Source organism: Octodon degus, unplaced genomic scaffold, assembly GCF_000260255.1.
Source record: "Octodon degus isolate 3935 unplaced genomic scaffold, OctDeg1.0 scaffold00089, whole genome shotgun sequence".
Taxonomy (NCBI): Eukaryota; Metazoa; Chordata; class Mammalia; order Rodentia; family Octodontidae; genus Octodon; species Octodon degus.
Genome location: NW_004524665.1, coordinates 4,970,306 through 4,982,981, shown reverse-complemented (window position 1 = coordinate 4,982,981; position 12,676 = coordinate 4,970,306). Strand labels below are relative to the sequence as shown.

At 49.5% G+C, this 12,676-nt stretch overlaps 1 protein-coding gene across 1 annotated transcript in view; it reads right to left on the bottom strand.

The window, feature by feature from the left end:
• Positions 1-267: 267 nt before the first annotated feature.
• Positions 268-12,676, bottom strand: part of Spp2 (secreted phosphoprotein 2) — a 26,935-nt gene continuing 14,526 nt past the window's right edge. Inside the window, exons 5-8 of the mRNA XM_023722274.1 lie at positions 9,772-9,826; positions 8,637-8,687; positions 6,488-6,600; positions 268-351 (exon numbers count right to left, since the gene is read on the bottom strand). Coding sequence (XP_023578042.1) covers positions 6,515-6,600; positions 8,637-8,687; positions 9,772-9,826 — 192 coding nt within the window. The 3' untranslated portion in view covers positions 268-351; positions 6,488-6,514. The remainder of the gene's footprint in view (positions 352-6,487; positions 6,601-8,636; positions 8,688-9,771; positions 9,827-12,676) is intronic.

Below are 12,676 nucleotides of genomic sequence, written 5' to 3'. Positions count from 1 at the left end.
ACTTGGAATTGAAACTGGGTCCTTGTGCTTGCCAGGCAGGCGTTAGACCACTGAGCGATGTCCCCGGCCTTTGCTTCTCCTTTTGGTAACAAGGAACTTATTGCCTTGTACATTGATCTAAAGCACATAGATGCGGTGCCTTTGCTAGCCATCATTTCCTAGAACCCACAGATAACACGGGTCTCCTCATGCCACTAGCTCCTCATCTAACAATGTGGTGGTCAATGTTATTCTTTTTTAAAATCAGACAATGAAAGAGCATTACAGGAAAAGGAAGGCATTTATTAGAGCTGAAGATTATGTAATTCATACAGTGCTTTTCTTCACTGGAACTTGTCTTCCTTCACTTTGCTGTTAACAGACAGAAAGGAGGGAAGGTTAGATGTAATTGCAGGCCTCTCCATCCCTGCACAGGCTCCTGGGACCCGGGGTTCTTGGGGGCACATCTAAGATGGCATGGGAGACCAACGCAAGCGTGCAAGGCAACAAGTTCCGTGAATGAAGAAAGGAACGGGAAATGCCTACAGGGAAAGAGGTAGTCAAGTCCAGAGGACACAGACACGGCCTCGGGAAGGAAGCTCACATCCCACAAAGCAAAGGATCAGCGGGACCACCAAGGAAAGGCTCCAGCTCAGTGTTGGGTGGCTGGTCTTGTGATACAAGGGTAGGAGGAAGGACAGGAGAAGCTGGCCACAGCTGTGTGCACGGCACTGGGGGTGGGACCATCCATCCATCCATCCATCCATCCATCCATCCATCCATCCATCAATCCATTAAGTCATCAGTTCATCCATTCAATAACATCAGAACAGGGAATATTAATTGGAGGCTACAAAGACCAAAATGATATGATCCTGAACTCAAGAAAACGCGCACACACACGCACACACACACACACACACACACACACCCCTCTGTGGAGAAGACAGAGGTGCTTAGAGTACAGTGTGCTAAGGCAATTACTTTGCTCCTGAAACTCCAAGAACAGAGACTCCTGAAAGAGATCAGTGAGCTGCACGTGGTGGGCTCGGCATGGGGCTGCCTCCCAGCAGCAGGGGCCAGGGGGTGAAGGTGAGACCCCTAGAGCACTGGCAGGAGCAGCTCTGGAGACCCCTGGCATGGCCCAGGAGGCAGAGGAAGAAGGGTACAGCGCTGGGGCCCTCATGAGACCCTAGCATGGGGCAATGGAGGGTGTTCCTGTGCCTCGCTGCTTGGGAGCTGAGACACCATCCTCCGGAAGAGCTGCTAAAGACCTGTGTTAGGAAGCTCCGGCACCAGAGCCTCTCAGGAGAGCAGGATAAAGAAAGCAGAAGAACCATCTTTGGGATGGAATGGCTGGCAGTGCAGAGAGAAGGCAGAGCATGTCACTGGAAAGGTCAGCAGGACACGGTGATCCCTGCATGAAGAAGGAGAAGAGGCTGGAGATGAACATGCTCCAGGCCTGAGGAACCAGAGAGGTGAGCTGGACGTGGGGCGAAGGGCAAGTACAGGGAGGAGTTCCATGCTGGCTTGGTGTGGAACATTCCAGTGGAGGTGTCAGCAAGCTGTGGTTTACTCAAGCCTGGAGTCCAAGGCAGTGGGATGGGAGAATTCCTAGACGTATGAGCACCACAGCCCTGAGGAAGCCTGGGGTCACCTAAGAGAGGGAGGATGCAGAGCGGAGGGAAAGCCAGCCAGGTGCAGACCCTGGTAACCTCGTCCTGTCAGGAAGGGGAGGTTGAAGAGCAATGCCTGAAGAGTAGGCACAGGGCTTGGCCCTGAGCCATGAGACCTCAGTGGCAGAGGATTTCAGGAAAGAAGTGGCCTTGGTACCCAAAGTGGCCATGGAGTTCCATAGGAAGGGGGTGGCCATGGGGACTGGAAGACGGCCATGGCACTGTTACCAGGTGGACTTCTGCAGTGTATGAAGAGAGACCAGTGGGGTCAGGGAGGCCAGCAATGCAGAGTTCTCTTTGAAATTTGGGCTGAAACAGGAATAAGAGACATCAAGTGAAGCTAGGGACACCTGTTGTACAATCAGTCCTAGTCACTGCGGGCTTCTGGTCTTGGGGATTCACCCACTCTCTAGCACTTATTTTTGAGTCCCAAAGCAGCATTCCTGGTGCCTTCTCCCTCTTTCTGGGGCCAGTAGAGAGGTTAAAAAAATAAATCATCCTGTCCACACATCCACAACCAAGACCAAATAAGGCCTTCTTGTTTCAGGTTTTGTCCTGCAAACAAGTATCCTTTTCAAGGTCCAGCCAGTGTGACTTTTTTGGGTACTTTCTGTTGATAGTTCATTATTTAAAATGGTCTCCACATACAGTCCCCCTCATGTCCCTAGAAGGCTGTGACATGCATTACAGAGACGTCAATAGGATGTCAATGAGCTCCTTTCAGGCCTGAGTTCTAACTCCCCGTCAGCCATGAATTCAACATCAGTGAATCAACAAAGTACACTAAATAAGGCATCTGTGCAGAACACGTGGAAAGCAAAGTCCTATCCTGAGCTCTGTGGAGCGTGTTGTGACCAGAGGCTCACAGGCACCCAAACTGGTGCTTCTTGGAGGAGTCAGGGCTCGATATCCACATGTGTGGTGTTCGCAGCATTTATGGACCACAGCAGGCATCATGGGATTCGACTGCTCTCAGGAAGTGACTGACAGGGCCTGAGCGTCACAGTGAGGTCTTAATATGCTGGGCTGCCTGTGGCCGGCTTTCTGCCTCTGGAGCTGAAGGTGGGACTTTGCCTCTTGCTGGAGTCCCAGGCTCCCTTCCACAGGTTCGACGCCATTGGAGGGCATGAGCAGGAGATCCCGCTAGTAGGGCTGATTTCTGAGTTATTGAGTCACTCTGCAGGCTGACCAAAGTGGCCAGCCACAAGGCCATGGTAGATCCATTATCAGGTCTTCCAGAGCCCTTCCTTCTATTGTTTTTGCTATGTTTGCCAAGCTAGGGATTGAGCCAGGGACTCCTGCATATGGGGCAATTGCGGTACCACTAAGCCATGCCCCAGTCCCAGCCTTAGTGAGTCCCTACCTTGTTCCATGTTACAAGTGACAGATGTGCCTTAAACAAATAGTGCCTGAGGTTTTGGGTGCTGGTGTTGTCTTCTCAACATGGTGCTGTTAGCCTCACAAGAAAAACAGTGTGGCCTTGGAAGCAGGTGGCGGGAGGCTGGTCTAAACCCTAACACTGCCTCCGGGAGCAGGTGCTCCTCCCTATGTACTGCTGCTTTATCATCAGTAAGACAGAGGGATGATATTGCAGCTTCCAGGGCCTGTTACACGGCCAGCCTAAGGCAGCAGTGCACATACGGGACACAAACAGACTAGGAGCCTTAGGAGGTCAGGGTCTTCCTGGGCGCAGGGCCCAGAGCCAGATGAGCATTTGATGAACATTTATGGAACACACAGAGACTTTCCCGGGTTGAGTCTTCCCATTATGTACCAGTTGGCCCAAGGTTTCAGTCAGAACTGGTCCTTTGCTACTGTTGGATAGTTTAGTAATTCCATTCCCAGGGCTGGGGAGATAGATCAATGGAATAAGTGCCTGTCTGGCAAGTACAAGGTCCTGAGTTCAATCTCTGGTACCACAAAAAAATACACACACACACACACACACACACACACACACACAGAGCAGCCAGGGTTCAATCTCCGCCGTGCCAGGGGCATGCAGAGGTGGTGACTGAGACTGGACGTGGTGGTGCCCGCCTGTAATCCCAGCACTTGCGAGTGTGAAAACAGTAAGATCACTGCAAGCTTGATCTATGTAGTAAGCACCTGTAGACCCTGTAGACCCTGTAGGCCCTGTAGGCCCTGTAGACCCTGTAGGCCCTGTAGGCCCTGTAGACCCTGTAGGCCCTGTAGGCCTTGTAGGCCCTGTAGGCCCTGACATGTATCATTAATACTTTTACTTGTTCTTAAGCTGAAATCACTGGAGTGACAAGGAATTCATCCTCAGTGGACAGAACACAGCAGGAAGCCTTCGGAGGCCCTGAGCCGAGAGGTCAAGGGGCTGCGATGACTGCCGCGGGAAGCAGAACAGCCTCAGAACTAGCCCTGCCAAGCCCAGGCCTTGTCATGGGACCGGTTCCAGCCTTACCAGCCTTGTTTTATGACTGTGGAAGACACAGCGTCAAAGCTTGCTTTGCTGAAGGCCATGGGAGGGCCTCCAGCCAATCAGCGGCCAGGCCAGGGTAGCTACATTTCTTCACTCTGTTCTGTCTTTAAAGACATGTAGTAGGCGATTGATTGCTTTGTAGGCATCAGTTGATGCATTTATACTGCGAAATGTGTGCACAGGTAGGCCTAGTGACACCGTTTGACTAATACACAATGCACAGCCAGCACCAGTTGAGAATTCTAATCTCTCTCCAGCCCCAGATGCTCTATAAAGCAAAGAAGATGATATTTATAAAGAAGGAAAATGATGAGTCTGTTTCTTCATAATGAGTAGTTTCTTGATCTCAGTGTGAGCGAGGCTTTATTTTTAGAGTGTACCACAGATTAAAATGAAATCAGTGTTTGCATCTTTCATCTAGTATGATCTCATTGGTGAATTTTCTATTTTTGTAAAATGTTAGTTGAATTCTTTCAAATTCCAGTGGTTAAAAATTAATTATGCTATGCTTAAATTTTTAGGAAAAGAATCCCGAGAGCCCAAAGTGAGAAATTTCATCATCCACTCAAAACTATTTGCCGATCCCTGAGGTACACAGGGTCCCCGGCAGGGGTAGAACCCTGGACCCACTGGTGGAGGAAGCACCCTGCTCACAGGAGCCTTCAGAGAGGAAGCAAGTGGCCCCGTGCCCTGGGATGAGGCTCTATGGAGGCCCAGGAGGGACATGCGCATGCTTTGGTGGTGGTGATTTGTGGGGTCAGGGTAGCCCTCTCAAGGAAGCAACAACCCAGCTACCAGTGGAGTAGTAAGGCAGAAGCAGCCAGGACAATCTGGGCGAGGCCCCACCAACGGGAGGAGCAGGGAGTACTTCAGTGCTGCTGGACCTGGGGGTGAGGCAAGCTGGAGAGACGAGCCTGGGGATGTGGCCACAGCTGGGTCACCTTGAGCAGCACCGGAGCACGTGGACTCTGCCCCGAAGGCATGCCATGCCACAGGAACAGTGAAGTATGCTGACACTCAAGCTCCATGAAGCACTCCTATGTGAGCGAGGAAAGCTATGCTCAGCGCAGCATCTATAGCTGCATCTTAAGTTCCTTTGAAAAGTACCCTTCTGATGTCCCTATAGACCTGGGAGTCCTCATAAAGCCACATTTGCTCCAGTATCTGGGAGCATCTGGGAATCTAGATGTTGGTGAGACTGATCCCGAGGACGGGTGCTACAGGTGGAGATCTACAGATCTAGACAAGGAAGCCAGGTCAGGCTGCACGGTGGGACAGACGTGAAGGGCGCTGTCATGCGCGGCCCTGTGTCTGACTTTCCACAACTCTGCATTCCTCCACGGGCAAAGCTAGCACCCGACGTCACGGTGAACAAGGATCAGAATATCCTGTGCTTAAGATAAAGCTGAAAACGGCATGCAAGCTGGGATCAGTACTGAGGCCAGGATGCAGTCAACGCTAGAGAAAGTATGTGGGCGATGCCAACCACATTGGACCGCTGGGATGCTCGGAAAAGACCAAGGATGAGGAAGAGTGAGCGATGCCCCCGTGGCTTTTAGCTGGAGCAAATCTGGTGGTGATGATGCCACCAGTCAAGAAAGGAGGCGTGGCAAAGAAGGGGTTGCAGTTCAGGAGCTCGGGGGGTGCAAGGCGGCGGGCAGGGACCTGAGGGCCTGCAGCTCAGGATAACATGTGGACAGAGACACATGTTGGAAGATTATGCACTGGTGACAGTTCACGTCGAACAAGTGTAGGAGATGACAAGTCATCCATATATTAGAGAAAGAATTGGGCTAAAGACATCGCACAGATGGTCACCAGTATTGAAATTACAGATCTAGACAAGGAAGCCAGGTCAGAGGTCAGTATCTGGGAGCATCTGGGGATCTAGATGTTGGTGAGACTGATCCCGAGGACAGGTGCTACAGGTGGAGATCTACAGATCTAGACAAGGAAGCCAGGTCAGGCTGCACGGTGGGACAGATGTGAAGGGCGCTGCCCTGCACGGCCCCGTGTCTGACTTTCCACAACTCTGCATTCCTCCATGGGCAAAGCTATAAAACCCAGCTTGCAAAGAGCAGGCAAGTGAATGGAAGGCAGGGAGGTTGAGGCAGCTGCTTCAGACCACAGCATGTGCAGGAGGCCAACAGGGAAGAACCGAGCAAAGGCAGGTGCAGGGATGCACAGAGCAGGGTCCAAGGAAGGGGTCGCTCTTTGTCCTTTGTTAGAGTGTGGACAGGCAATGATGTCAGTGGTGAGAGACACAAGCAGAGGGCTCAGGAGGCTGATGAGGGGTCCAACACAGCAGCTGGAGGTGGCAGAGGGGACTGGAGAGCGGGGTGGGGGTGAGCAGCACATGCCATGGCTTTGTGGGAGAACACACCTGTCAGCTGCTCCTGTACCTCCAGGGTCACTCAAGTCTGCCGTCCACCCTTCCTCGGTACCAGTAGGTGGGGGGCCTTCTGTGTGCAGGAGGAGAAGTCCTTCTTCGGAGCTCTGAAAATGGCAAGGGGGGCAGAGTCTCTCTTAGTCACATGACCCAGGACCACAGGGACCAGGAGACTACAGGTCACTGAGGGGATTCAGCCAGAATGGCTGGGCCCACGCTGCCGAGGCACATGGGCAGTGCTGTCCCCGGTCTTCCTCTCCCTCCCTGGCTGGGCCCCAGAGCTGATTTTCCCTATTCTGCATCACCACCCATGATTTGTCTCCGCCACTACTGCAAGCCCTCAAGGGCAGGAGCTGTCACATTTCTTCTTCAGTCCTCATGAGATCTGTCCAGAGTGTGTCACACATATTTGCTGACTTGAATTAAACTGGCACATTTCAGGCCGGCTCTGAAACAGCTGCACGCCTACACTGGTGAGGCTCCCAGATACCCCCTGTGGTCAGAACTCAGCTTGGAGCCACCTCCAGGGTCACACTGATTTGTGTCTGCGCAGCGTTTTTCATCACTAACTGCATTTGTGCGATGTCATAGCCTCCGGGTGCCTCCTGGGCTCACCCGCTGGGGCAGCCCCTTCTAAGCGCTGGGCATGGTCTGCAAGCTGCGATGGTCTGGCTCCTCCATGGGGCGTGGGAGACTGCCCCTTCTCCCTCCTGCTGTCACCAGGAAATCCAGCTGTCACATCTGGGAGACTTCCACATAGGATGCCCAGGGAGGACTGAGACCTTCAACAGCCCCTTGTGTGAGCCTGCAAGTGGGTCCCTGGCCCAGCCAGACTCTTGCTGGGACTGAAGCCCTGCCAACATCTTGTCTGCCACCTTGTTGCAACCAGCCTTCTTAGACGCTGACCTCTGTAATCTGTAAGCTAAATTGAGCCTGGGTTCTTGGCCGCCACTGAGATAACAAATAAATATTTCTTGTTTCAAGCTACTAGATCTTGGGCTATGCTGATGCAGGCAATAGACAGCTGGTGCACTCTCACTGGTCAGTCATCCAAATTATCAAATTTATTTCTACACTACTTTTGGCTATTGACACAATCAAACCCGAGGGGAGCTCTGTGTGCCCAGGACAGATTCAGGAAGGCTCGTGGCTTCTAAACACAACTCCAAGAGCCGTGCTCCAGAGAATGCTTTCAGAGGTGGTCACACTGACAGTAACTGTTTAGCTTCTCCAAGTGACAACTTGACAGAGGCATAAACCAGAGACCTTTCTTAAACTGAAGTTTCAGGTTGAACCTTAATACTGTGACAATGACCAGAGCTCCCTGAAACACTAAGTATCTGTGTGTCCATTGCCATGGAGGGTGTGGAACACAGAAAGGATTTCACGAGGCCCCTGGAGGGCACTGTGACAAACGCATGGCTGCAGAGTGACAGATCTGTCTGAAGTCCCGTCTCTGCCACTGGCTATCAAAGTCCCACATGGGCAGTGTGGCCCTGAGGAAGGTACAAGAGTTTGCAAAGCCTCATTTGCTACCCAGAAGGTGGGGAAGACACAGGTCTGGCTGGCAGGGAGGGGGAGGCCACAGGAGGAAACTGGTGGGCAATCAGGACGGGCGTCTGGTGGGGCCAGCCCACGCCCTGCATCCGCACCTGGTCAATCGTGCAGATTAAGCAAGGAAACTGATCTTCCACGGGAGGGAGGAAGTTTGGTTTCACCTGGCCATGAAATGCCATTGGCACACACTATTCAAAAAATGCTCCAGTTGGGGCTGGAAGGAAGCCTACTGCGGCAGCTTCTCTGAGCCGGACTTGGTGGTGCGGTGCGGTGCAGTGCGGTTCTGTTCTGTTCTGTTGTTCTGTTCTGTTCCATTCTGTTTTCTTTTGTAATGGGGCCTCACAACCTGAGGATCTTGCTGGAGTTTCTCCTGCCTCAACCCCTCAGAAGACTTGGTATTTTGTTTGGTTGTGGTAACATCTAAGTGAGTTAGTAACTCAGTTATCTTTTTAATGATTTGCCAAGCAACTTCACACGTTATTGATCTTTCTCATTTCACTTAAAATAGTTTGTATTTTAAGTGTCATGGTTTCAACACAGACTGGGCTCCTCAGAAAAGGGCCTACTGAAGGGAACAGTGACATACCAAGTGACCGATCGTAAAACTGTTCGTTTCTGGATTCCTCAGACATGAGACCTGTAACACAGTAACAGTCATAAAAGAAAGCTCCTCCACCCACTTCCAGAATATTCTGGGATTAAGTAATTGATGCCATAAATATCTCCTCCTCCTCCTCCTCCTCCTCGTCAACTCTCTCTGTAATTACTCATTAAGGTTTTCACAAAATAAAAAGCGGAAACATACGTGTCTACATCCATCATAAAACAGAATCAAATACATGGTGAACACACAGACATAACAACAGTTTTCATCTTAAAAAAATACAAGTAAAAAAAAAATACAAGTAAACAACAGTATTCGCCGTTCTACAGCATTCTTCTCAGTGCGTCGTACTTTAAAGGCTCTGGGTTGCAGCTGTGTGTTTGTGGGACCTGTCCCCGTGGTCAGGACACATCACCCACCAGCGACAAAGGGCTCTGTGGGTCCACTCCTGAAGGTGACACACAACCCAAGGAGCAGGCTTTGGAGGCAAAGTCACAGGAGACTACACGAGTTTGGCTGCTGTCGGTGCCCAAGGGAAGGTCCTCAGAGACCTACACCGGGCTCCACAGTCAGCGCGCTAACCCAGCACCACTGCAGCTGACAGTCTTACAAGCAGGACCAAGGGAGACCCCACCTGCTCCCTGCCATGAGGTGCAGAGGCCCAGGGGCCATCAGCTCTGGTTACGAGACTGAGGCGTCAACGAGTGCAGCCCAATTGGGCAGATGGGGCTGAGTCCTGCTCCTCCTCCTCCTCTTCTGCACACCACTGCAACCTGGGCCTCAGAACCTAGGGAGCGCACCAGGCAGGCACAGGTGCTCAGCTCAGCGCCCCACTTAGGGGGAAGCTGACTCTGCCCTGGCTGTGTGTACAGATGTCGGAGCCAGCAAATGGAATCGTGCACAGAAAAGCTGAGTGAAACTAAAGAAATGTCCAAATAAATAGTCATGTCATTACTGCAAAAGCAAAACAAAATGCTTATATTTATAATAACTGCAATGGTTCAAATGTAGTTTTAATTTTCCAGGAATTTCTATCTGTAACTGATTCACCAACAAAGGGCTGTACTATGAAATTGTTTCAAGGGGAATAAGCATAACAGAACAGATTTCAACTTACCAAGGAAATAATTGTTTCTCCATTTAGAGAATCTTCCCAGGTCCCCAAAAATCATCTAAAGAAATTTGGGCATCAATATTTATCAGCACATGGAAAAGAAGAAAAGAAATGTACTGCAAAAAAATGGCAAATATTACATAGAGTGTTTCGATACATATAAGGCATCTTAGTGAATAAGGGTGTATGGGGGGTGACTAAAACATACAGCCAATGTTTGAATATTTAGAACAGTTACACAGAAGACACATCGCCATGGTCTCCGTCAGAATACTACCCCTCATGTATCTCATCATTCCGCCCCTTTCTGAAGCAATTCTTGGGAGTCCTCTTGCTTTTGTGAGTGGCTGGTTTCACTGCCTTGGCTTCCTCCATGTACTGAATCTACTGAGGGAGTTCATTCTTCAATTATAGCTTTGGGGAAGACCCAGAAGGACACGACACCAAAGCAGAATGAAGAGACACTGTCATGTTTTTACTCAAGGGCAAGTGCCGTAAGTACTGAATCAATTGAGGACATGAGGCTACCATGAAAATACACTCACGGAGAAGGATTTCTAGAGCTGCTTCAGAAAGTGGCCAGAATGATGAGATGCGTGTGTCTGGAGTGACAGGGACCCTTGAAGAAGATTAACGGCAACGTGTCATTTACTGTAAGACATTTTAAAGAATGTTAACTACCCATCCTATTTTGTGATCATCTAGCAGGTAACTTCCTATGCTGTCACTCGCATGTGTTCCAGAAAGCACATGGGAAGACCAACTCGTGGAAGGGTTAGATCAACTCCAAAGTTTCCGGCGACAGAGCACACGCTTCCAAATGGTGTGGATCAGAAACAGAAATTTGGCTTATAAACCTGCAAAGCAACTGCGTTTGGGTGGAATCTTAGCATTTTCTATGACCTCTTGATTGTATCTTCAGTAGAACATGTGGCTTTCATGAAACCACTTACAGTGGATGCAGCAGGCACAGAGCTTGCTTGGCCCCAGCTTTCCTGCCCCACCCCTCTCCATCTGCAGGGGTCACGTGAGTCCTCTGGGCCCATCATGATGACCGGCCCGAGAGGGGGCACGTGCCAAGACAACTCAGTGATGAGTGAGCAGTCTTTACAACGAATAATGTCGCTGTGACTGCAGACCACATGAAACTGAATGACCTGGGGCCCTGGCCTCTCAGTTAAATGGAATGGATGGTAAATGGAAGACTCACTCAAAAAGGAAGGGAAAACACTGGACTTAACAAAGGGCGTCCTCAAATGAAATGGCACACAAAGTGGGAGGAAACACCTACAAATAACTCAGGAAGAAGAAAGTAACTCAGTTAAACACGAGGAAAGGAACTGAATAGGATTTCTCCAAAGAAGACACAGATTTTCCTCATTTAATGACCTACTTATTTAACAACTGTTCAGGCTCATAATTCATCTTTTTTAGTATAATTCTGCCCATCTTGCTTATAAAGACTCAATGTCTGTTTTGGTACAGTATACCTAGTTTATACACTAGTGTAATTTTGGCTAACAGTACTGTACCATAGAATACTATAGTTTTATATACTACAGAACCGCATTTAAGAGTTATGCAAATAGAAGCAAAGACACCAGGTGGGAGTTTCCTTTGGCCATTTCTTGACCCTGAATAAATAGCACAGACATTATGTGCAAGTCCTCATTTAGCCACCAAGTCACTTAGTGGCCAGCTGCAGGAACAGGATTCAGATGGTAAGCCAGGCATGTCTGCATACACGCAACCACTTATTAGTCATTAGGAAAACACAGATTCAGTTGTTTCCTGCCTGCTAGAAGGGCTAAAGAAAAAAATGGCAATAACAAATGCTGGCAAGATTGCCTTAAATCTGCAGTCTCCGTGCATTGCTGCTGTGGGAAAACTTTTGGCAGTTCCTCAAAAATTAAGGGTTACCATAACCAGCATTCCTCTCAAAATGAAATCAGAGCCCTCTGCACACAAAAACGAGACATAAATGTTCCTGACATCATTTTTCACAGCAGCCAGAAAGTGGCAAAACCCAAATGCTGATCAGCGAGTGAGAACAGATTAAATGTGACATATCCTACAACGGAAAATTACTCAACAGCAAAGCCGAAAGCAGTTTTTCTCATTTCTTTTTGTATTCTACCTGTAAATATGTGCACACACTGTATGATATGTATATACATGCACCGTGAAACATTATACTAATTGAAATAAGGCAATAACAAAAGGACATCTACTGTGTGATTTTATTTATGTGCAACGGCCAGGATTTTACTTATGGGGAGTTAATACAGAGAGCAGGTCAGGGGTCACTGAGGCTGGGGGACGTGAGGACTGAAGAATGACTCATTTCAGGAATCTCTTTGTAGAATGAAGCAAACGTTCTGAATGCAGACGGGGTGGCAGTTCACTGTGGGAAGATACTAAAAACTTCTAAACTGTGCACATTGAAAAGGTGAACTGTACAGTACAGAACTGTGTCTTGAGAAAGGCATTGATTTAAAATGAAAGACATAAAAACATGAGGGGCTAGGGGTGCAGCTCAGCGACAGAGTATATGTCTAACATGTACCAGACCTTGAGTTCAACCTGCTGGACCCCCCACTCCAAACCACACTGTACACGGTAAATATACATGACTAAAACTCAATAAATAATCAGTAGAGTTACATGTATGAAAGAGGAGTACATGACCTGAGCCAGGCTGATTAGAGCTGGAAAGTTTCCAGGTGGAGCTGGCAAAACTGCTTCTTCCTCTCCCTTCCTCTTTCCCCCTCCTCCTCTTCCTCCTCTTCCTCCCCTCCCCTCCCCTTCCCTCCATTTTCCCTCCCCCCCAATACCAGAGGAGGTGACTCTGGAGCCGCTAGGTCTTTATTTCCTGATCCAGGAGAAGAGGGAAGGGGGGAGGGTAAGG